The following is a 24,007-nucleotide window of genomic DNA, read 5'->3' as shown; positions in this document are numbered from 1 at the left end:
GTGGGCACGAACAGATGTTATGCGTTCGCGACCGAGCAGGTTTTATTGCTATTTTGAGGTCACGGGCCACAGATGAAGACATTGCCACTGGGTTTGGTCTTATTTCCAATCTGACACAAGTTTTGGGAAACTGCTGTTTTGCTAAAAATCCATATCTTGATGGCTTTTTAAAGAGTAGTTTGGCAGTTTCCGGCGTTTCCGCACGGTCAGTTTAAAAGGGGGCACCCGGTGTCGCGCGCCAAAGACTAGAGGGGTTTCAGGGTACCGGAAGTCGGGGTTGCAATCACGTTCCGCGCCTCTGGCCCAAAATCGCCCTTGGGAGCTTTCGGGGGGGCGTCGACGGAGACCGGAAGGGGGGGAGTCCTTTTTGCCCCCAGACCGTCGGCTTCCTAGCGGGGGAGGGGGGCTCGGTGTCCAGAAGCGTAACAACACCGGGCCGGGGAGGACTACAGAACGGGGAAAGGAATCTGCGCGACACTTCCGGTCAACCTTGTATAGGGGACCTAATTGGTTGTAACGCTTCCGGTCACCGAGCCGGGAAACACTACAGAACGGGGAAGGAAATCTGCGCGGCACTTCCGGTCAACCATGTATTGGGGGCCTTATTGGTTGCTACACTTCCGGCAACGGGCCGGAGAAGACTACAGAACGGGGAAAGAAATCTGCGCAGGACTTCCGGTCAACCATGTATACGGGACTTAATTGGTTGTTGCGCTTCCGGCAGCGGCCCGGGTAAGACTACAGAACGAGGAAAGAAATTTGTGTAACACTTCCGGTCGCGTTCTTTAGGGACCGTATCGACTGTAACACTTCCGGTCCCAGAGCTGTTGGGAACTACAGAACGGGGAATTGATTCTGTGTTACGCTTCCGGTCATGTGACAAACAGGACGGCGTTGGCTGTAAAATCCCAAGGGCGATTTTGGGCCAAAGAGAAGCAGAAGGTGATTGCAACCCTGACTTCCGGTCTTCGCCGACGGTGGCGCAATCACTTTCTGCTCCTCGGGAGTCTTCGGAGGCGGCGGCACCGTCGACGGAGACCGGAAGTCAGGGTTGCAATCACCTTCTGCTTCTCTTTGGCCCAAAATCGCCCTTGGGAGTTTTCGGGGGGGGGGGGCGTCGACGGAGACCGGAAGTCAGGGTTGCAATCACCTTCTGCTTCTCTTTGGCCCAAAATCGCCCTTGGGAGTTTTCGGGAGGGGAGCGTCGACGGAGACCGGAAGTCAGGGTTGCAATCACCTTCTGCTTCTCTTTGGCCCAAAATCGCCCTTGGGAGTTTTCGGGGGGGGGAGCGTCGACGGAGACCGGAAGTCAGGGTTGCAATCACCTTCTGCTTCTCTTTGGCCCAAAATGGCCCTTGGGAGCGTTCGCAGGCTGCGCCGCCGTCGGCGGAGACCGGAAGCCAGGCTTCAGCCAACGCGGTCTCATTGGTCACCTGGACCGGAAGCGTAACACAGAATCTTTACCCCGTTCTGTAGTTCCCAACGGTTCCGTGACCGAAAGTGTTACATCCAATACTGTCCCCAAGGAGCGTGACCGGAAGCGCCACCCATATTTCCTTCCCCGTTCTGTCGTCTTCCCCCCGCCGGCTCGGTGACCGGAAGCGCCACAACCAATTAGGTCCCCTAGGCAAGGTTGACCGGAAGTGCCGCGCAGATCCCTCTCCCCGTTCTGTAGTCCTCCCCAGCCCGGTGTTGTTGCGCTTCTGGACACCGAGCCCCCCTCCCCCGACGGTCTGGGGGGCGAAAGGCGTCTCCCCCCCCCGCGCCGCCTGGGGGCTGACGGCCTCCCTCCGTCCCTCCCCGCGAGGTGGGCCGGCCTCTTCCTCCGCCCCTCGCCGGGCGGCGCCTCCCCGCCTTCCTCCGTCAGTCGGCGGCCGGGTGCTGCTGCTGGTGGTGGTGGTGGAGGTGCTGGTTGGGTCGGCGGAGGCCCGAGGCGGGCTGTGGCGGTGCGGCGAGGCCGGGGCGATCGCTGCCCGCCGGGCTCCTCCTCCTCCTCCTCGTCCTGCCTGGGCTGCTTCTGCCTGGGCGGCATGAAGGGCAAGGAGGAGCCAGAGAAGGAGGGCGGCGGCGGCGTGGGGCTGCCGGGGGGCGGCGGCGGCGTGGGGCCGGGTCTGGGCGGCCTGGCGGGGGGCGGCAGCCCGGAGAAGAGCCGCAGCGCCCAGGAGTACAAGGAGCAGGGCAACCGGCTCTTCGTCGGCCGCAAGTACCCCGAGGCCGCCGCCTGCTACGGACGGGCCATCGTGAGTCTGGCCGGGGAGGAGGAGGGGGTGGTGGGGAGGAAATGGCGCCTCTGGGCATGGGCAGAGGACGCCGGGCTGAGGTGGGAGGGAGCAGGACCCTGGCTGCAAGCCCAGAATATGTAGGGGAGGGTGGAGGTGGCTTCTGAGCATGGGCAGAGGACACTGGGCTGAGGTGGGAGGGACCAGGACCCTGGCTGCAAGCCCAGAATATGTAGGGGAGGGTGGAGGTGGCTTCTGAGCATGGGCAGAGGACACTGGGCTGAGGTGGGAGGGACCAGGACCCTGGCTGCAAACCCAGAATATGTAGGGGAGGGTGGAGGTGGCTTCTGAGCATGGGCAGAGGACGTGGGGTTGAGATGGGTGGGATCAGGCCCCAGGCAGCATCCCCAAAATATGCAAGTGGGTGGAGGTGGCTTCTGAGCATGGGCAGAGGACACTGGGCTGAGGTGGGAGGGACCAGGACCCTGGCTGCAAACCCAGAATATGTAGGGGAGGGTGGAGGTGGCTTCTGAGCATGGGCAGAGGACGTGGGGTTGAGATGGGTGGGATCAGGCCCCAGGCAGCATCCCCAAAATATGCAAGTGGGTGGAGGTGGCTTCTGAGCATGGGCAGAGGACACTGGGCTGAGGTGGGAGGGACCAGGACCCTGGCTGCAAGCCCAGAATATGTAGGGGAGGGTGGAGGTGGCTTCTGAGCATGGGCAGAGGACACTGGGCTGAGGTGGGAGGGACCAGGACCCTGGCTGCAAGCCCAGAATATGTAGGGGAGGGTGGAGGTGGCTTCTGAGCATGGGCAGAGGACACTGGGCTGAGGTGGGAGGGACCAGGACCCTGGCTGCAAACCCAGAATATGTAGGGGAGGGTGGAGGTGGCTTCTGAGCATGGGCAGAGGACGTGGGGTTGAGATGGGTGGGATCAGGCCCCAGGCAGCATCCCCAAAATATGCAAGTGGGTGGAGGTGGCTTCTGAGCATGGGCAGAGGACACTGGGCTGAGGTGGGAGGGACCAGGACCCTGGCTGCAAACCCAGAATATGTAGGGGAGGGTGGAGGTGGCTTCTGAGCATGGGCAGAGGACGTGGGGTTGAGATGGGTGGGATCAGGCCCCAGGCAGCATCCCCAAAATATGCAAGTGGGTGGAGGTGGCTTCTGAGCATGGGCAGAGGACACTGGGCTGAGGTGGGGGGGGGGACCAGGCCCCTGGCTGCATCCCGAGAATATCAAGGGACAGGGAAGGTGACTTCTGAGCATGAGCAGAGACTTCTGGCAGGTGGGCTGAGATGGAGGGAGGAATAGAGTCAGGAGCGTCTCTGAGCATGTGCAAAGTGTCTCATCCTTGGCAGGGTCAAACTAGACCCTTCAGTCTGACTGAGATGGGAGGGAAGGAAAAGAATCACCCACCCCACCCCCATTCATCCCAAGATTATGAAACATGGACAGAATAGATTTGTAGTTTTGAAGATGGCGGTGGTTTGAGATCAGGTACCCTGAGCATGGGATTATACTTTGGGGCAACCCAGGGTCTGATCCCTACATCGCTGGCGGGGCAGCACTGGGCCGATCACCCTTTCTCGGCCTAACCTCCCTCAGAGTTGTTGTGGGATCAGATCAGGATATGGGGACCGACACATGCTGGCCAAGAGCTCCCTGGAGGAAGGGCGGGAAAGAAGTAAACAGGAAAAAGGATGCCTTTGAGCATGGGCTGAGCGTGGCATCATCGGTGACCTATAGCTGACATCCACAGATTTTGTCCCGAGAAGTAAGGGCTTTTGCGGGCCGGCAAAACACACCTGTCATGTTGCCTGGAGTCCGTTTCCCCTCTAGAGATCCTTCCCTGAATGGCCGGGAATGAGGGGGAGAGGCGAGCCGGTTGGGTGGTGGGGTCTGATTCTGAGGAGGGGGCCAAAATCAAGATGGTCAGACCGATTTACTGTGCAATGGTAAAAAGCAACGGACGGCGGAGAAGTTTGACAAACCCCCGTTTGCGCCATAAGGCGACATCAAAGACACAAATTTTTTTATCCCCAGCCAGGATTTTTAATGGAAATTTAAAACGGGCACTAAGAATTCAGGTTCAGTTTAGACAGCAGAGTTCTGGAGCCGGCGTGGGGCTCATCTAGGAGGTCCTGCAGATGATTGATTTTGGTATTACTGTTGAAACATGGACCGGAGTCCCCATCCAACCACCGTGCCCTTTGACACAGAGTCCTCTGAATAAGGGTTTTCTGCCATGTGCGTGGGTGTGGAGAGGTCAGTTCCCCCAGAGACACCTGAACTGTTATCATCCCAACGCTAAATCTAGACTCGGCTGTCTAAACAGGATGGGATGTGACTCAGCTCTGTGGGCATAGTAATCCGCCTGCTCAAACTATTTAGGAATTTACGTGAGGTCCCCAGGCAAAAAGACAGGGGAGGAGCTCTGCCTGACTGGCGGAGGACTCATTTGGCATGCCTTAAGTCCCGAGTTCCATTCCTGAAATCTCCAGTTAAAGGATTTCCAGTTGCAGGCATGGGGAAAGACAGTTCTCTGCCCACAGCCACGGAGAGCTGCTGTCAGTTGTTTAATGCCGAGCAGGGTAGACCGGTGGTCCGATGTGCAACAAGGCAAACCTGGTCTCAATCTTGAGGTCTGAACCCAGTCCCAAGGCTAAAGAGGTGCCCCAACAGCAGGATCTGGGCATCCCCTAGGAAGAGAAGACGCGTAGTCTAGTGGCTAAGATGGACCCCAAAGAAGTAAGCTCTCATCTATGGAAGCTTACGCTGGAATTAGATTTAGTCTTTTAAAGGTGCTGCAATTCTCTGGTTAACGTTTGTTCCTACAAACTTATTGCAGCTGCTGTTTCGGAATTAAGGCAGATCTGTGACCGAGGACATCCCTGGTTCGAATCTTCCTTCTGCCACCAACTCACTGGGTGGCCTTGCCTTTCATGGGTAGCCTAACCTGGGGGGGGGGGGAGAATCTGACTCATCTAAGAGGCCAGTCAACACTTTCTCAGCCTAACCCGCCTTGCACGATTGGCTGTTGCAAGGATAATGCAAAGAAGGGGGGGTCATGTGTGCCACCCCTGCGCTCTGGTGGTGCTGCAGAGACATTAGATCAGTTCCTGGCTTTTACGTTCTTAGTTGGAGGGTGCCACCCATTTTTCCTCCTCCTTCACAGGCGGCTGAATGTGCAACCTGAAACCAACTCCACCCAACCTATTCAAGCCTGTCTGGTGTTCAACACAAGAAAGCAGATGTGTAGCATTCATTAAGTTCGGGCTCTGAAACACATACACACACCCTTTTTTAATATCCTGTCTGATAAAGAGTTCTGGATAATTCACATGCTTGGACGGTATTTTGTGTTATTGGGGTTGGGTTTCCCCTTGGGGTTAGACAGCTGCCTGCGTCTTCGGTCTCGATAACAGCGCCTCTTGATCATCGAGGGTAAACAGCGCCCCTTGATCATCAAGACCCGCATCTTGGACTATCCCAAATGCATAATTTTGCCCAGCATCACAGATTCCCACCCTTCTGTTAAGCTTTGCACAGGTTTCATAATGGGAGGCGTTTTTAGGAGAAAGGGGAGCAGCTAACTGCGGCTTAGTGTGATTCAGGGGTCGGGCTACCCTCGCCTACAAAGCCAGCGCTGAGTGTCAGCCCGGTATAGCGTCTGCCAGGGCCCCAAAAGCCTGTGCAGACAAGGTTTTAAAAACTAAGTGATTTAAAAATTATTTCAGCTATTGGCACTCAGCGCATTTTATGGCACTGCGTTCCCCTAGGGCACTTACCCACTGTGTGAATTCCCTTTGCCTTGATTCTGTTGCTGTTTCTATTGCAGAGATCCTTTTGCTTTGGCTCTGTCACTTGAAAACTCGTCGTTGGGACTGCGTAAATCCTGGACCCCTCGAGGAACGGGTTTGAGCCTTCGGCCAGGGTTTTGACCACTCTCCTCTTTCTTTCAGAACCGGAATCCGTTAGTGGCCGTTTACTACACCAACCGTGCCTTGTGCTACCTGAAGATGCAGCAACACGACAAAGCCCTGGCCGACTGTAAGCACGCCCTTGAGCTGGACAGCCAGTCGGTGAAGGCCCACTTCTTCTTGGGCCAGTGCCAGATGGAGATGGAAAACTACGACGAGGCCATTGCGAACCTTCAGAGAGGTAAGTAGGGAGGGATCGGCAAAACCGTGGCTAGGGGCATCCGGGGTGGGGGGTCCACAGCTTGGCAAAAGCCCAAGTGGCTAGGGGAAAATTTGAACCCAGATCTCCTTAATCCTAGCTTGGATGAGTAAATATGAGGCATCACACCCTAGGAGAGCATCATCCTGCCTGTGTTCCACAGCACCTTATATAATAGGCATGCTCCTTGGATCCTGGAGAAAATAGGTATACTAGTCATGATGCGTACCTATTCTGTGTTCAGTTTTGGGCACCGCAATTTAAGAAAGATGTAGACAAGCTGGGACGTGTCCAGAGGAGGGCAACAAAGATGGGGAGGGGTCTGGGTATGTTTAGCCTGAAGAGGAGAAGACTGAGAGGGGATATTATAACCATCTTCAAGGACTTGAAGGGCTGTCGTATAGAGGAGGGTGCCGAGTTGTTTTCTATTGCCCAAGAAGGTCGGACCAGAACCAACGGGTTGAAATTAAAAGAGTTTCTGTCTAGACATTAGGAAGAATTTTCTAGCAGAGCGGTTCCTCAGTGGACCAGGCTTCCTCGGGAGGCGGTGGGCTCTCCTTCCCTGGAGGTTTTTAAGAAGAGGTTAGATGGCCATCTGTCAGCAATGCTGATTCTATAACCTTAAGCAGACGATGAGAGGGAAGGCATCTTGGGCATCTTCTGGGCATGTAGTGGGGGTCACTGGGGGTGTGGGGGAAGGGTAGTAAATTTCCTGCATTGTGCAGGGGGTTGGACTAGATGACCCTTGTGGTCCCTTCCAACTCTATGATTCTAGTTGCTGTGAAACACAGGCAGGATGGTGCTGCTGCAGTCGTCTTGCTTGTGGGCGTCCTGGAGGCACTGTGAACAGACTGCTGGACTTGGTCGGCCTTGGTCTGACCCAGCAGGGCTTTTCTTGAGAGACCCCAAAGTCTGTTTTCTGGCACCTATCTCTAATCTGACCCTCCAAATATGAGGCATAATCTAGGAGAATTTCCATCTCCTCTCCTGAATGCGGGACCTGCGCCTCTTTCAGCCTACAACTTAGCCAAGGAGCAACGCTTGAACTTTGGGGACGACATTCCCAGCGCTCTGCGGATCGCCAAGAAGAAGCGCTGGAACAACATTGAGGAGAAACGGATCAACCAGGAAGACGAGTTGCATTCCTATCTCACCAAACTCATCACGGCGGAGAAGGAGAGGTAGAACTCTGGTTAGGACTCTGTAGGTCTGGCCTGTTGAAATGCACCCACAACCCCGACACCAAGTGTTTCTCCTATACCTGTGGCGGCATTGGGTGGGGCCAGCCGACCTGTCTGCCCATCCCACCTTCTAACATGGTGGCTTCTGAGACTGATCCACCCCTCCACGGCCCTCCATATTGGTGCATTCTCACCCACCCAATGGAGTGTGTTCCTCTCACTCTTCCGTTCCTCTCGCAGGGAGTTAGAAGAATGTCGGCAGGCGCAGAAAGAGGAGAATACGGATGAAAACCGGAGCCGGGCGCAGCTGGCAAACATCGAGACCAAGCATGTGAGTGTCCTTCTTCTCCATCTTGGTCCATTGGATTGGGGGCTTTATTCATTCCGGTATTTGGCAGCAGCGAAAAGCAACTTCCTTGACCCACAAGCTGGATATTCAGGTTGTGACCATCTTCACCAACACTGGTGGCAATTCAAACTAACCCCCCCCCCCCGGTTCCATTCTTAACCCCCATTTTGCTATGATGATAATTTTATTCCATGGTCCCTTCCTGTTCAGGCCTGTTTCTCTCTTTCAGGAAAAGTATCTTGGAGACATGGATGAACTGTTCTCCCAAGTGGATGAGAAGCGGAAGGTGAGAGAAAGGCGAGGGAGGGTTGGGGGGCAGAGGGCCCCGGTCTCCTCTGACGCAGCAGCATTGCGCTTGTCGGTAGGATGCAGTGACTGTGTGCAGATGTGGGTGACATCCTCTGGTGCACCCCGGTCTCCTCTGGGCCACCTGGCTTGATTTTTCCACGCTACGGCCACTGCGGTTGGCAAATACTGCATGCTGGACTTTGAGGAGGAAAGTTTCACCATTCCACCTCTCCCCTATCTGGATTTGATGGCCACCCAGGGAATGGAGTACAGCCATTTATTGTTGGTCTCAGTCAGCTGCTCTTGGAACATGCTTAGTCCTCCCTAGATAGTTAATATTTTTCCCACCTGGAAACAATCCAGAGTGATATCTTTCTGCCCACCAAGGGAAATCCTTGCTTTGTCTGTGGATGGCCTGGTTTTGACGCTTTCATGATTGGCATGAGCCTCACACCTTACAGATAGTTGTGAATTAGCATTGTCCGGACTAGCCCGATATTGTCACAGCTCAGAAGCTACATAGGGTTGGTACCTGGATGGGAGTCCACCAAGGGAGACCGGGGTTGCTGTGCAGAGGAAGATGATGACAGAACCACCTCTGCTCAACTCTTGCCTTGAAAACCCCATGAGATAGAAACTTCATGGCGTCGCCATGTTTTGGTTGTGACTTGATAGCGCACATTGGGGGGACTTGTCCCCACACCTCTTCCAGTCCAAGTCCACTGCAGGTCCCTGGATCTTTAAAGGCTGTCTCTCGGGCCTATGTTTCTGAAGTCCTTTCTCTCTGTTGGCCCAGAAACGGGACATCCCTGATTATCTGTGTGGGAAGATCAGCTTCGAACTGATGCGAGAGCCTTGTATCACACCCAGCGGGATCACCTATGACAGGAAGGACATAGAAGAGCACCTCCAGGTAAGGTGACGTCTCGGTGGAATGGGTGCGCGCATGTCCCGGTGCTGGGTTTGGAGGAGTTAGAGTGACCTCTAAACACACAACTCATGTGGCTGCATCCAGGGCCCAGCGTCTTCTGTGATTCTACAGAAGTACTGAGTACGGGGTCGGGTATGAAACCGGACTTCCAAAGGCCCTCGGGTTTCTAGCCCTTGGGGGACTAGGGAGAAACATGGTGGAGCCGTGACTCTGGCTGTTTCTCGCCAGTCTGATTGGCGTTCTTTTTCTGTTTTTAGCGCGTCGGCCACTTTGACCCCGTGACCCGAAGCCCTTTGACCCAAGACCAGCTGATCCCAAATCTTGCCATGAAGGAGGTGATAGATGCTTTCATATCGGAAAACGGCTGGGTAGAAGAGTACTGACAAAACGAGGGGAGAGGCCGGCCCTGCCCGCTTGCTCGCCCCCTTGCAGCGGCCCCAGCCGTGGCGGCAAAGGCACGTTACGGACTGCTCCCTGATATAGCTGGGCCGGCAAAATGCCTTACTCACTGTCCGTTCTGCTGTCCGTGTCTCTCCTTCCTTTCCCCCCCGCTCTTGAGACCAGAGCTGCATTGGCTTTGCTAGATCAGGGCGTCGGCTCCCCCGGAGGGCAAGGGTCATAGAGTGGTTCGTTCTGTCACTCCACTTCCAGGCAGCTTTCCAACAGGGTGAGCGGAAGCAAGGCTCCCAGCTTGGCCTTCAGGAAGTTAAGGGAAGCCAGCCTCACAGGGGACGTGCCCCAAGGGACCTGAAGCCTGGGACTCCTTTGGAAGCTGCCTTGGCATCTCAGGAGGATGCTTGGGCACCGAAACGGCATCTGGCTGTCTGGCAAACACCCGTTCCCTCAAATCGCCACACTGCTGGTAAAGGCCCATCTCCCGCAAGTGAAACACGTCGACAGGCCGGGCTCTGTTCCTCGCCCCCCTTCCTCCGTGCTTGCTTTGAGCTGTCATTTCTTGCCTCTTCTCTCTGTCTGTACAAAGTTTTGCATTTCCAAGTTACATCTCCTGCCTATCCAGGAAAGCTGTTGTAATCTTTGTAAATAAATAGTCTCTTGTTTCAGGGCAGGGGATGTTTAGGATTAATTATTATATCAACATTGACTGGAATTTGGGTTTGTGCTGGGCAGACGGTTCCCGTCTGGGGGTGGGGGCAGGGTAGGGGAAGGTATATTTGTCCGACTCCTTAGCCATAAGCCCACTCAGTGAAAGTTCATCATTTTGTTTAAATTAAAACTCCCCCCCCCCCCCCCCATGATGCCAGCATTTCGGGAAATTGAGAGGATTCTTGAAATAATAAAAAAAAAAAAAGAAGAGCCTCCCCTCGGTTCCTGCTGGGGGAGACCTCCTTGGCGGATGAAATCCAGACTGTTTGTGGATACTCTCAACCCTCCCCTGTGCCAGGGTCCAGTCTTCTGCTTCCACTACAGATGATGCCTTTCCTTTTGAAAGCAGGGAGGGAGGCCGCGTGTGACTGTCCGAAGGCTGCCTCGGCTGGGGCTTGTACTGCCTCGACTTCACTGGGACGGGTTACCCTCCATTTCCAAACTTTAGAGCAGCAACTTCGAACCAGCCGCAATATGACAACCTGTTATAGGACTCATTGCCTGCTGGGGTTGGTCATATTGGAGGAGCTGCGCAGGAAAAGTTCTGCACAGAAGAGAAACCAGTTTATCCAATGCTTTGCCAGAACTGTGGGTGTGCCTTGAGAAACGCCATGTTTTCAGAAGACTGGGGTTGACCATTGCTGGTGGTTAGCTCTTGCCCCCTAGCTGACCAAAGTTCACTTGGGGAGGGGCTTTCCAGGCTGCAGCTTTTCAAACAAGGATGAACACTTAGGGGACATTTTGTACTATGCTAAATACAGCTGCCAAGGTCTACACAGTGATACACAGAATCATGGAGTTGGAAGGGACCACCAGGGTCATCTAGTCCAACCCCCTGCACAATGCAGAAAATTCACAACTACTTCCCTCCCCACACACCCCCAGTGACCCCTACTCGAGGTCCAGAAGATGGCAAAAAACCCCGCCCCTCCAGGATCCCTGACCAATCTGGCCTGGAGGAAAATTGTTTCATGACCCCAAAGTGACGAACAGCATTACCCTGGGAATGTAAGAAAGGGCCACGAGAGCCGAGCACGGACTCATCCCTTCCTGCCCTCCCTCTGAAGATCTCCCTAAGCTCACAGATTCAGCCTTGCTGTCAGATGGCCATCTAGCCTCTGCTTAGAAACCTCCAAAGAGAGCTTACCACCTCCAGAGGAAGCCCGTTCTGCAGGGAGGCTGTACGTGTTTTAAGCCCTATGTTTGTCCCTTTTAAAAAAAACATTGAAGCAGGAACGGGATCTTTGATCTATGTCTGCTTTTGCAAGGAAGCCATTTCTGAATGCAGCTTGGGCATTTTTGGATAAAACACCCCTCTAAAAAGTGCTCTGGCAGCCAGTACTGCTGTTTGGTGAAACCCTTGCGTGTTGAAGGGGGCATTTTAAAGAATAATTCACATTTATATTGGCACGTACAGTGTTAAAAAAATGCTTCACGTAACCACAGCAGCCTACCTTACATGGCTGTTCTGTCCTCACCAAAGTGCGGCTGGTAGGATGAGACGGCGGCTTATCCAAAAAGCCGCCTTGTGAGTTTGTGCCTGAGATTTTGAATAAACAACGGCAAGGATCACAAATCATTATCTGAGTCACGGTGCTACCAAGAACTCCATTTAATAATAAATAAGACAGGACTGCTCCCTCTGTCCCCACCCTTCGTGCATTTGCTTGGGAGATGGTGCTGGAGAGGAAGACAGCACGGGGAATAAAATCCATGGGCCATTCAGATGCTACTGGCTAACTCCATGCTTCATTGCTACTACTGCCACCAGCTGGCCATGCTACGTTTTGGGGCGAGAGATTTTGGAAGTCAGCTGTCGGGTCAAGAAGCAAAATTTTAAAATCCCCCCCGCCCCTGACCCATCGAGCTCCCCCTCCTGTACCTGCCCAGGGCCAAGCACTGTGTAAAATCCTAAACCAACATTCCTAGTCCCGGTCCTATTCCAAAACCTAGGGAAATGGGGAGACTGCAGCCAAACGCTGTTGGATTAGTATAGCCTCTTTTTATTACCATTCCGGTTTTCAGAATTGTTGCTTTTCTGACTGCCTTTAAAAGAATATAGAGACTGACCTCTTATCAGTTAAGACACCTCAACACTTGCTTAAGAGGGGGCAGTGGTTTCTGCTGATTTCTCCCCTCTCGCTGCAGCCCTACAAGCCACCCAAACTTTAGTTTTTTTTTGGGGGGGGGGTCTTTCACGAATAGCATAGTGGGGGGGGGGTCTGTAGTGGGAGAAGAATTGGTGTAAATTGTTATCCCCTCTTAGGAAAACACACATGCCCTTTAAATTCTGAGAACAGGCTTGGGTTGAGTTCCTTATTTTTGGAGAAGGAAGAGTTTGGCGGGATCTCAGTTCCTCCTTTTGAAATGGGAAAGTATTTAGAAGATTGGTCCTTCCACTACTCTTTATGTAGGAGACCAGCGTGAATAAAGAAGGACAATTTGACCATCGGACCAGCGGCTAATTTTTTTTAGGGAATTTGTTCCTCTCCTGGCTGTTCTGTAGAAAATGAGGAGACGACGTCAATTCCGTTGGCAAGTGTTTCCACTTATGGAGGACACTACTCACGGCCTTTGCTCCATCTTATCCAGTTAGAAATTTGCAATTGTTCTTTTATTAAAAAAAAAGTGGGGGAGCAAATGTCTGCAAAACTACAATCATCTGCATGGTTGAGGGGGGGTCAATTGCTCACTCATCGGGCAGTTGTAGGGCAGGGCAGGTGAGTGGGATGAGACAAGGAGAGAAAAAAGCTGGAACCCGAGTCCTTTTTTTCCCCTAGTAAGATGAGTTGCCAACTTTTTAACAGGCCCTGCTCCTGTGTCTCTAGCACAAGGGGCAGGAATTGAACAGGAGAAGCTTTTTCTGGAAACAGAGACAAACTGCATGCTTAAATTGGTTCCTATCAAGCGGCTGTTCAAAGCACGGGAGCAGGGCCAGTAACAAATAAGTTGGCAACTTATTTTCAGATTTGGCTGGGGAGAGCGGGGTAGAAATGAAATAAAATTAATAAACCAGTTGACCCATCCTAGCAATGTCTCGTGTTAAGAACAGCTTAAGAGAAGCGAGAGGCAGGGGAGAAGTCCTGGCCAGGCAGAGGTTTAACCTTCCCTCCTCTCACCTGTAACCTCATCCCTCCAAATCACCCCGTCCTATTTTTTAAACTGTCTACTATACATCAACGCCCGGGCAAAACTTTCAGCTTCCTGAGACCCAAAAAGAAGGGGCTGTGGCTCAGTGGTAGAGCCTCTGCTTGGCATGCAGGAGGCCCCAGGTTCAATCTCCGGCATCTCCACTTAAAGGGACTAGGCAAGTAGGTGATGTGAAAGACCTCTGCCTGAGACCCTGGAGAGCCGCTGCCGGTCTGAGTAGACAATACTGACTTTGATGGACCGAGGGTCTGATTCAGTAGAAGGCAGCTTCATGCGTTCATGAGCCTAGAACAAGCCTCCTGCAGAAGAACGAAGAGCCCTAAAGGGCCCCCCCTCTTAAAAATATGCAAGAAGCAAAAATCTTAACACGTTCAGCCCACCCATTCCCCTCCTATCCTCAAAGAACCTCCCGGATTATTTCACCTGTGACTGAGGTCCACCGTTTCCCATAAAGTCCCTGAGAAAAAAAGATGCCCGTAAACAGAAAAAAAAAACCCTCACAATAAGTACCAACTGCCTGCTTTGGTCTCTCTCTCCCCTGCCTTGGGCCCACCAACAGGTGAAAACTAGGCCCGGGGAAGGGACCAGTGATTCAAGACGAGTCAAGGCAAACTGAGGACAGCGGAAAGAGTGCGGGGGGGGGGGGGCATTGGTGCTTGTACTTCAGGCGCTGCTTCTGCAGATTTGATCGGAATCCTTGAGGGGTGACGTCAGCCTCATTAAAAAAAAAAAACCAGCCACAATATGGAGCCCATATCTTACCCGTCTTTCTTCTTCCCTCCCCGCTCTGGGCTCAAAGCAGCCTTAGAATGGGTGGATTTGATCAGGGCAATGACATACCCAGCCAGAGCTGAATCCCTCCTTTCCCAACACAGGTCTGAGCCGTCGGCTCCCCCTCCGCCTCCCAGAAACGTTTGGTGAGGCCATATCGTCCATCTGGGGGTTCCAGTTACAGATCCCACAGGAACCACAGCTCTGAGGGGTGACATGGCGCTCAAGCCTGGACTTCCATAGAATCACAGAGTTGGAAGGGACCACCAGGGTCATCTAGTCCAACCTCCTGCACAATGTAGGTAATTCACAACTACCTCCCTCCCCCACACACCCCAGTGACCCCCACTACATGCCCAGAAGATGGCCAAGATGCCCTCCCTCTCATCATCTGCTTAAGGTCATAGAATCAGCATTGCTGACAGATGGCCATCTAACCTCTTCTTAAAAACCTCCAGGGAAGGAGAGCCCACCACCTCCCGAGGAAGCCTGTTCCACTGAGGAACTGCTCTAACTCTTAGAAAATTCTTCCTAATGTCTAGACGGAAACACTTTGGATTTAATTTCAACCCGCTGGTTCTGGTCCGACCTTCTGGGGCAATAGAAAACAACTCGGCACCATCCTCTATATGACAGCCCTTCAAGTACTTGAAGACGGTTATCATATCCTTTCTCAGTCTTCTTCTCTTCAGGCTAAACATACCCAGCTCCTTCAGCCCTTCCTCATAGGACTTGATCTCCAGACCCCTCACCATCTTTGTTGCCCTCCTCTGGACACGTTCCAGCTTGTCTACATCTTTCTTAAATTGAGGTGCCCAAAACTGAACACAGTACTCTAGGTGAGGTCTAACCTGAGCAGAGTAAAGCGATACCAGAACTTTGCGTTATCTGGACACTGTACTTCTGACATGCATGAGGCTGATGGGCGAGACTCTCTACCCCTGGCCTCTCTGTGGTGTGAGTCCTTATTGGGCCTTGTGATGATAGCTTATGGCAAGCAACATCCAGCCAATTCCGGAGGTGCCCATCAAATTGGACTGGGGCCGAGGGCTCCTGGGAAGTGAATCCCCTGCTGTGGTGGGGCGGGGTTCTGACCCGCTTCGCGTGGTCTACCTTCTGTTTACCAGCATTGTGTTTTCAATTGATAAAAGCAAACGTACTTACATGAGAGTTCGACCATGAAGGGACAATGAATTTACATTGAGGGACGCTGTGGATTCCGTTTTGGTTACGAAAGCTTGCCGTACAGTGCCGGACCAGATCAAGAGCCACCGAGCATCCCCGCAGGCCCTACCTGATCGGTTGAAAACTGGCCACGCACCCACCCGTCGATCACAATATTCCTTCTGCTCACACCTGAGCAATACAATAATGCCATATGAGAGAGTCTGATAGTACCACCAGGGCTGTCCGTGTGTACCAACGAGAGAAATCAAGTATCTTCATTCAGCTGCCGGAGTAACTACTGGCGTCCCGAAGACGCCCCCCCCTGCCCATCTCCTAACCCAGGAATGTGGAGATGAAAACGCTGGTGTCCAGGTTGAGGGTGGCGTGCCACCAGCGGTCTGGGAAGTACAGGACCTGTAGAGAGGGAAGAAGGATTAGGGACAAAGTTAAGTAGGTGACTGGAGAGGGCTCCAGGAGAAGAAGAGTTGGTTTTAATATGCCGACTTTCTCTACCATGTAAGGGAGACTCAAACAGGCTTCCAATCACCTCCCCTTCCCCTCCCCACAACTGACACCCTGTGAGGTAGGTGGGACTGAGAGAGCTGTGACTTGCCCAAGGTCACCCAGCCGGCTTCATGTGTAGGAGTGGCGAAACAAACCCAGTTCACCAGATTAGCCTCCGCCGCTCATGTGAAGGAGTGGGGAATAAAACCCGGTTTTCCAGATCAGACTCCACCGCTCTTAACCACTACACCACACTGGAGGGTAACAGCATGTTAAATATTCTACCCAATCCCTGGTCCAGAAGCGATAAGACCATTTACACAGCTTCTGGAAGAAGCCCATCTCTGGGACTGCCACCAAGAACGCCTCTCTACATATCCAATTTGGTGCACTGACGCTATACCTGAAAGAGCATTCTGGGGGATCTTAAAGATTGTGGCAGATCACACAGAGGAAGGTGCTCTCTTAAGCACGCCAGCTCTCGAGCCTGGAGACTATGTCGACCCTGAAACACTGGTGTTATTTGCTTCTGAGGACTCTCCAGACCTTTGAGAGTACCAAACGAAGCTTGTGAACCGTAATCAAGAGCAGCCCCACACTTTAATGCCATATAGCACCCAAAAGCTTTCGAAGGCACAAGCAGCGGCCTAGTTCTCTAAAACAAACGCTTCTGTGGTTTGGCCACAGTTACCTCTCCAGGGTGAATGGTGCATTCAATTGGTCTCTCCCAGGGTGGCAGAAAAGGGTAGGTGTCCAGCAACCAAGACAGAGTGGTTCTGTTGGGATGGAACTCTGGTGTTTTCTCCGGGGGATACAGAAACCAGCGCTGCAGAGAAAGAGGGTGCAGAGAAGAGTCATAATATACATTTCCCCAGACCTAGGTAGGACCATTTGGCCATTAACTCCCCTCACCCCCTCATTACAATCCATACCGTGAGAGCTTCGCAATGAGACACCCCCCACAAGAGTGAGTCGCTCCAGAGGTCTCAAGAAAGAGAGAAAGCCAAGCAGCAGGGAAACAAACTGGCCTTCCAGGCTCTCTCAGCAATCTGGATGTGAAGACAATTCCCCAAACCTTGATCTGCCCTCCCAAGATATGCCTGACAACCAGTAGGGGAACTATCTGCGACATGCTTGTTTTTCTGACTTTAAATCACAGCTGCAGTTTTTGGGGGAAACACCCCAGCAACAACAGGCTGGCCCCTTCTGTGAGAGCTCAGCCACCATCTCCGTCGTAGGTACCTTTCTGCCAAAGATCACCTCGGAGTATCCTGGACCATGCCAATGGAAAGGCACCCCTGAGCCAGAGCCTGTGGAAGATTACGAGGAGACAAATTAGGAAGAACTTTCTAACAAGTTAGAGCGGTTCCTCAGTGGAACGGGCTTCCTCGGGAGGGGGTGAGCTCTCCTTCCCTGCAGGTTTTTAAGCAGAAGCTAGATGGCCATCTGTCAGCAATGCTGATTCTATGACCTTAGGCAGTTCATGAGAGGGAGGGCACCTTGGCCATCTTCTGGGCATGGAGTAGGGGTCACTGGGGGTGTGGGCGGGAGGTAGTTGTGAATTTCCTGCATTGTGCAGGGGGCTGGACTAGATGACCCTGGTGGTCCCTTCCAATTCTATGATTGTATGAAAGAGAAATTAGAAACTGCACTGAGTCATCACTTTAGTCCGCTGCAACGGCAACAAAACTCAGAATGATATCTTAAAGATTATCAGAACTTTTTTTGGGGGGGGGGTTAGAATTTCCCTCTTGTCAGATGCACAGAGTGAATTCTTAGTAGATTTAGGCCTGATTAAACAGGAGGCAGACAAATTCACCCAGCAGACTTGGCACTCACTCAGCGTCTCTTTTAAACTGGGCTGCTGCCTGGGCAAGGCATCTATGCAGGTCTGACTTTGTCATTCGGACAAGCGAACTCCCAAGAGTGGTTCCCGGACAGGATCGGGAAACTTTCCCCAGAGTCAGATCCCTTCAAAGAATGCCCCAAAAGACACTCCGAATGTCCCTGGCTCTCCCATCCCCCTTGATGACCTGGAACTGACCGGCAATCCCAAAACTGTACGCTCTGGTGGTGCCCGGGAGCCGGAACGGAGGGGGCCGGTACTTCTGGAAGAGAGGACCCCACTCGGTGAAGTTATTGTCCCCGAAGAAGTACAGCGTTTCTGTGGAGGAGATAAAGTTGACCCTTTCGCAGGTGTCTTATGCCACCTTAAAGACCAACAAATGTGTTGTGGTTTGAGATCCAATGAGATGTTGGGTTTAAAGTGTCAGAGGAGAACTCTCACTGCCGTGAAAGCTCACAGGGTGGCCTTGGGCACTTACCCTCCTCTCACAGCCCAGCCTACCTCACAGGGTTGCTGTGAAGACAAAACAGAACAGCGGAGGACCATGTATGCTTTCTTGGGATAAAAATGGATAGGTAGCTTTCCATGGGCACAATCTTACTTGGGAGTCGAACTCTGCTGAGTCAGACCAAAGGTCCATCCACTCCTGCATCCTTCCCCCTCCCCACGTCGCCAACTGGTGTTCAGAGGAACAGTGTCTCGGAACATAAGGCCTCCATTATAATAAAATTTCATTGCGTTTTTTGACCAGTATAACAAAAGTTATAACAAGATTTAACAAAAGTTCCAGATTTAAAACAATGATTCAAAACAACGGAAGAATAAAAGTCTCCAGCTTTAAAACGGCTTTACTATCATTCCCCGAGTCTTACAATATCCCGAGGCAAAATTTAGCAACTTGTCTGGATACCCAGTGATTTTTATCAGACAATAAGTTTTCCAATTTGATTTCACTGGATTAGCCCAGAAAGCCATCTAGCACAGGCTGAAGATATTTTAATCTGGCCTCCTTGTGATGTGGGCATCTCAGAATAATATGCTCAGTTGTTTCCAGCTCCCCCAATGAGCATGAACATAATCTTTCTGAGCATGAATAAGGCCTCCATTTAATCTACATGGCTAACAGCAGTTGGCAGAACCAGGCTGAAACTTGGCAGTCACTGCTAAATGGGCAGGGTTTGGAGACGCAGCATCATTGGAGAGGAAGGAACAGCCTAACTCACCACTCCCCAGGGAGTCTGGGTCCTGGGGGTCCAGCAATTGATCCACGTAATCCTGGAAGGGCAGGTCAACTGGAATGGGAAAAGAGAATGCTAAAAGAACACAGCAGCACACAAACAAAATACAACTTTTGCTGTGAACAAAACAGAAATACAAATTACAGCACACAGCCAAATGAAAAGCCTAAGAAGGTGCTTGTTTATATAATACAATTATGCAGCTAACCATTCCAACACCGCAATACAATATAAACAACCAAGAAGATAAGGGAACGTAAGTCAGGCAAAACGTATGTCCTTAATTATCTGAAGATGCAGATCCAAAAAGATGACAATGAAGAGACCTTGAAAGTCTGAAGATAGATACAGAAGTCCAGAATCAGTCCATTTCGTTCATTAAAGATCTTCTTCAGTCATATTATAATGCCAAGCATAAGACACACACTCTGGTAGTTTTCACACTTGCGTGTCATGAGTCAATTACAATCATTTCGTGCAGCCGCTTCTCATCCTATCTAATTCCTTGGAGAGCTGAAATTGACTAGACCAGATTGCAAGCAGCTTCCGGTCCAGTCAATTTCACTCTTCAGGGAAACACACAAAAAATTAAAAGGAGGCACCATGAAATGTTCTGTATTGTCAATCCCAGAAGTGCACATTCATTCACTTGGGGGACAAATGACTATGCAGGCTGCTTGTCCCCACCCCATCCTTGTCGCTGCCGGAAAAAGTTCCTTCGTGATCCTGCCCTCACCTTTGCGATAGGAGTAGGTGTTGGCGGTGCTGAGGCGGACCAGGCAATCTCCAAATGTGGCCAACAGCTTCTCCTTGGTGCAGTAAGCCTGAAATTCCTGCAGGCACAGAAGGGGGCATCAGGAATAGGCAGACGGATTGGAAGGAAGTTACCTCCGATTGTCACATCCTGGGGGCTGCCACTAGCCAGCGAGAGAAGGCTGGCTCCAGGTACATTTCGAAGGGAAATCTGACTGCTCACTCTTGGGACGCAGGATACTACATTTGACCTCTCACCTGGCCTAGCAATAGCAAGACTTCCAAGCATGCCAACCTCCCACCTAAACTGCAGCCCTGACTGTGGTAGTCCTCACAGGATTTTATGGCGAGCCAGCATGGCGTAGTGGTTAAGAGCGGTGGTTTGGAGCGGCGGAGTCTGATCTGGAGAACCGGGTTTGATTCTCCACTCCTCCACGTGAGCGGCGAAGGCTAATCTGACAAACTGGATTTGTTTCCCCTCTCCTACACATGAAGCCAGCTGGGTGACCTTGGGCTAGTCACACTCTCTCAGCCCCACCTACCTCATAGGGTGTCTGTTGTGGGGAGGGGAAGGGAAGGTGGGGAGGGGAAGGGAAGGTGATTGTAAGCCGGTTTGATTCTCCCTTAAGTGGTAGAGAAAGTCGGCATATAAAAACCAACTCTTCTTCTGTACTACAGCTCTGACGGTTACATAAACTGGCCCACATGCCTTGAAGCTTCCAGGATGGACGTCTCTGTAAGAGCACTCCACACCCTTCCAAGCCAACCAATTCTGTTCCCAAACATCTCCCCGCGCCCCCACTCCAGGACTTGAACCAGCACTGGTGCCAGCACTAGGCCCTGGGATCCTGAACGCCGAGTTTCCCTTGTTGGGTCACATGCAAATCCAGTCGCCCCTTTAAAAATAGTGACACCCACAGACCAAAGCTGTGGCTCAGTGGGCAGAAGGTCCTGGTTCAAATTCTGGCACCTCAATTAGCAGGGGCCGTGAAAGCCCTTTCTCTGCCCGAGGCTTTACAGAACGGCTGCCGGTTGGAACAGACAGATCAACGGTTTGACTCAGTATAAGGCAGCTTCGTATGTTCAGACACAGCCACCAGGTTGCTCACCCCTGCCGGTACCAGCCTTGCTTAACTTCAGTCTCGGGGAACTTACCATGTTGTTGGTTATTCCCTGGAGAATAACTGGCCTGGAGAAAGCGTACCTGGGAAATTAAGGAGAAATCTACAGTGCTATATCATATCTGACGACGATGCAGTACCAATAAAAACAAGGGGAGAGGGGTAAACTGAGCATGACACTCACTGCTAAGATTTATTTTATGAAAAGACTTATTTGGGTGGAAGCAAAAAGGGGGAATAAAACCCAACCTAAAAACAGAAGCTGGGTATCTATCTATCTATCTATCTATCTATCTATCTATCTATCTATCTATCTATCTATCTATCTATCTATCTATCTATCTATCAAAAAATACTGAAAACTGAAGAATTGTCTTCGGCCGCATATATACTAACACTAACTTGGGCCGCACATAAAATATACTAACGATAAAAAGGTAAAGGTAAAGGTCCCCTGTGCAAGCACCAGGTCATTCCTGACCCATGGGGTGACGTCACATCCCAACGTCTACTAGGCAGACTGTTTACGGGGTGGTTTACCAGTGCCTTTCCCAGTCATCTTCCCTTTACCCCCAGCAAGCTGGGTCCTCGTTTTACCGACCTCGGAAGGATGGCAGGCTGAGTCAACCTGGAGCTGGCTACCTGAAACCAACTTCTGTTGGGATTGAACTCAGGTCGCGAGCAGAGCTTGGGACCGCAGTACTGCAGCTTACCACTCTGCGCCACGGGGCTCTTACTAACGATAGCTGATTCATAATGTTTTAAGGAAGTTTACAATTTTGTGTTGGGCTGCATTTATAGCCGTCCTGGGTCGCATGCGGACCAGGGGCCGCAGTTTGGACAAGCCTGGTCTAAACTGAAACCCAGCCCCCAGATTTTGCACATACTGCCCCCTGCTGCTGACAGCAACGCAGGACAAGAGGTGAGTATAAATTGGATTATTTACACACGGGCAGCTCGCTTACTGCTCAATGAACTGGGCGTAGGTGAGGGCAGCATCTCTTCTCTCCACTGTGCAGCTGTCCTCCTCCAGTAGAGCAGAGGGCCTGCTGGTCAACCTAAAGCAGAGAAGAAAAAGACCTCTGAAATACAGCCAGGTGAAGCTTTGGTTTGTTTCTGGCAGGCATGAAGCTTGGAGACGTTCAGGCCAGGTGATCTCGTTTAGGCCTGGTTGACACAGATGGGCTGGGAAAACCTGCAGTGTGGATTGTACAAATTTGGACAGCAGGTTTAAGACGAGGGGGTTGAAACGTCCTCCCTAACCCCTCTATGGTTATACAGGGCAGGATTTTGAGTATACCATACCCAGACAGGACCTGTCCTTGCTCTTCTGGCTCTGTTGATTCACTAGCTCACGCCCTCTTGGAATGCCGCTTTTACGAGGAACTCCGATCACGTTATATCTCTCCCCTCTTAACATATAAATCTAATGCCTCTGTGTCTGACATAATGCCTTTTTTAATTAAGTGACAGGGATCCCAAGGCTACATTGTCAGTGGCAAGATTTATTTCATTCCTTATATCCCTCAAACATTAGATTTACACTGCTCAAGATCAATGGATCAAGAAGCTTCTAAGGGATAAAGGAAAGTTCCTCTAGAAAAACAGAATTCCCTGCATGGAGAAAAACAAGCAGAGAGAAGGGTAAGGGTAAAACCTTGTCCCTCACATGCATGTTTTCACTTAGGAGATTTTTTTTTTTTTTTAAAGAGGCACATTAATTCATGAATCCACAGACAAGTTTACCTCTTCAAAACCTGAATTAGGCAGGGCTCAAGCGAATGAGATTTCCGAGATATGGCCTTCTAGGCCACGCAGCAGAGGGTGGAAACTTTTAGCTCGGGGGAAGATAGCATCGCCATTCGAGCACTAAACTAGAACTGGACAGACCCGAGTTCAAATCCCCTCAGTGCCATGAAGCTTGCCGGTTGATGTTGGGCAAGCCACTCTCCCTCGGTGCCACCTACCTCACAGGGCTGTTGTGAGGATAAAAGGCATGGAGAAGCAATGGGCTTCTTGGGGAGGATGGGATTAAACCAATTTTCAACCTACTCACCAGCCTCCGTCTGATTCCAGGGATGCTGAAACTCCAGGAAATACCAGGAAATACTTCAATATAAGCGACAGCAGGAAAAATGGGTCTCTCAGGCCCATATGTCCCAAGAGCCTACAAAATGGGATAACACAAAGGAATCATTTTCAAGTAAAGGTAGCTGCCAACACCAAAAAGGGATATCTTTTTACATAACAGGCTTCAAAACCCAAGGGCTCGGCCACATCTGGAAACTTATAGAAACTGGCGGGGAGGGGGGGGAAGGTTGGATAGTAGAGGCCAAGGATCAAACTGTCATGCATTTATGACACTTGAACATGGACGAAGCTGCCTTTTGCCAGGTCAGACCACTGGTCCATCTAACTGAGGCATGTCTGCTCTGACTGGCAGCCGCTCTCCAGCATCCCAAGGAAAGAAGCTACCCCCAGATCCTTTAACTGCAAATGCCAGGAATGGAAGCTGGGACCTCCTTTTGAAGCAGACTGATCCCTGGCGTCTCTGTTTAAAAGATCTCTGGAAGCCGGTGTTTTAGAAGACCTTTCTCTGCCTAAGAGCTGCTGCCGGTCAGACAATGCTGAATCAGACATACCAACGGTGTGAGTTAGAAGGCAGCAGCTTCAGAGAAGCCAGAAGTGGTTTATACAAAATTTCCACAGTTGTCAAAGACCAGGGATTCAAGATTGCTGCCAAAGACCTCTCACACACTGCTCATCTTCTAATGTGATTCATGCCATCACATGCCAGCAATGCCCTTCCACCCTCTACGCTGGGCAAACAGGCCAGTCCCTGACAACAAAGATTACATGGACATAAGACTGTCATCAGAAACTACAACATTCAAAAACCAGCGGGGGGACAGTTTAACCTACCAGGACATTCACTTGCTGATTTAAGAGTTGCAGTTCTCTTACAAAGAGATTTCAAGGGGAGATTAGAAAGAGGGACTGTTGCCCCAGAAGGTCGGACAAGAAGCAACGGGTTGAAATTAAATCAAAAGTTTCCGCCTAGACATTAGGAAGAATTTTCTAACAGAGCGGTTCCTCAGTGGAACAGGCTTCCTCAGGTGGTGGTAAGCGCTCCTTCCCTGGAGGTTTTTAAGAAGAGGCTAGATGGCCATCTGTCAGCAATGCTGATTCTATGACCTTGAGCA

General features: G+C 51.5%; 2 protein-coding genes across 2 annotated transcripts; one reads left to right on the top strand and one right to left on the bottom strand.

Annotated features, from left to right (window-relative positions):
* Positions 1-2,030: 2,030 nt before the first annotated feature.
* On the top strand, positions 2,031-9,601 carry STUB1 (STIP1 homology and U-box containing protein 1). Its single transcript, XM_056866285.1, has 7 exons — positions 2,031-2,240; positions 6,185-6,383; positions 7,417-7,582; positions 7,823-7,913; positions 8,161-8,217; positions 9,016-9,132; positions 9,408-9,601. Exons 1-7 carry the CDS (start codon positions 2,031-2,033, stop codon positions 9,531-9,533), a joined length of 966 nt encoding a protein of 321 aa, XP_056722263.1. The 3' UTR covers positions 9,534-9,601.
* Positions 9,602-15,675: 6,074 nt separating this feature from the next.
* Positions 15,676-22,958, bottom strand: JMJD8 (jumonji domain containing 8). Its single transcript, XM_056866577.1, has 9 exons — positions 22,861-22,958; positions 21,770-21,862; positions 20,839-20,887; positions 19,667-19,763; positions 18,916-18,984; positions 17,891-18,010; positions 17,089-17,156; positions 16,538-16,672; positions 15,676-15,756 (listed from the first exon to the last, which is right to left on the bottom strand). Exons 1-9 carry the CDS (start codon positions 22,956-22,958, stop codon positions 15,676-15,678), a joined length of 810 nt encoding a protein of 269 aa, XP_056722555.1.
* Between the last annotated feature and the right edge of the window lie 1,049 nt (positions 22,959-24,007).

This window comes from Euleptes europaea, chromosome 21 (genome assembly GCF_029931775.1).
Source record: "Euleptes europaea isolate rEulEur1 chromosome 21, rEulEur1.hap1, whole genome shotgun sequence".
Taxonomy (NCBI): domain Eukaryota; kingdom Metazoa; phylum Chordata; class Lepidosauria; order Squamata; family Sphaerodactylidae; genus Euleptes; species Euleptes europaea.
The sequence above is the reverse complement of the archived record's forward strand: the minus strand, read 5'-3'. Positions and strand labels throughout refer to the sequence as shown.

Excerpts from the sequence above, each read along its gene's own strand:
- STUB1 (XM_056866285.1), top strand. The coding sequence starts at position 2,031 with ATGAAGGGCAAGGAGGAGCCAGAGAAGGAGGGCGGCGGCGGCGTGGGG. Across the intron at positions 6,384-7,416 it reads CATTGCGAACCTTCAGAGAG|CCTACAACTTAGCCAAGGAG; the intron begins GTAAGTAGGGAG and ends CGCCTCTTTCAG. Across the intron at positions 8,218-9,015 it reads AAGTGGATGAGAAGCGGAAG|AAACGGGACATCCCTGATTA; the intron begins GTGAGAGAAAGG and ends CTGTTGGCCCAG.
- JMJD8 (XM_056866577.1), bottom strand. The coding sequence starts at position 22,958 with ATGGGCCTGAGAGACCCATTTTTCCTGCTGTCGCTTATATTGAAGTAT. Across the intron at positions 18,985-19,666 it reads CACCTACTCCTATCGCAAAG|TTGACCTGCCCTTCCAGGAT; the intron begins GTGAGGGCAGGA and ends TTCCCATTCCAG. Across the intron at positions 15,757-16,537 it reads GCACCATTCACCCTGGAGAG|GTCCTGTACTTCCCAGACCG; the intron begins GTAACTGTGGCC and ends CCCTCTCTACAG.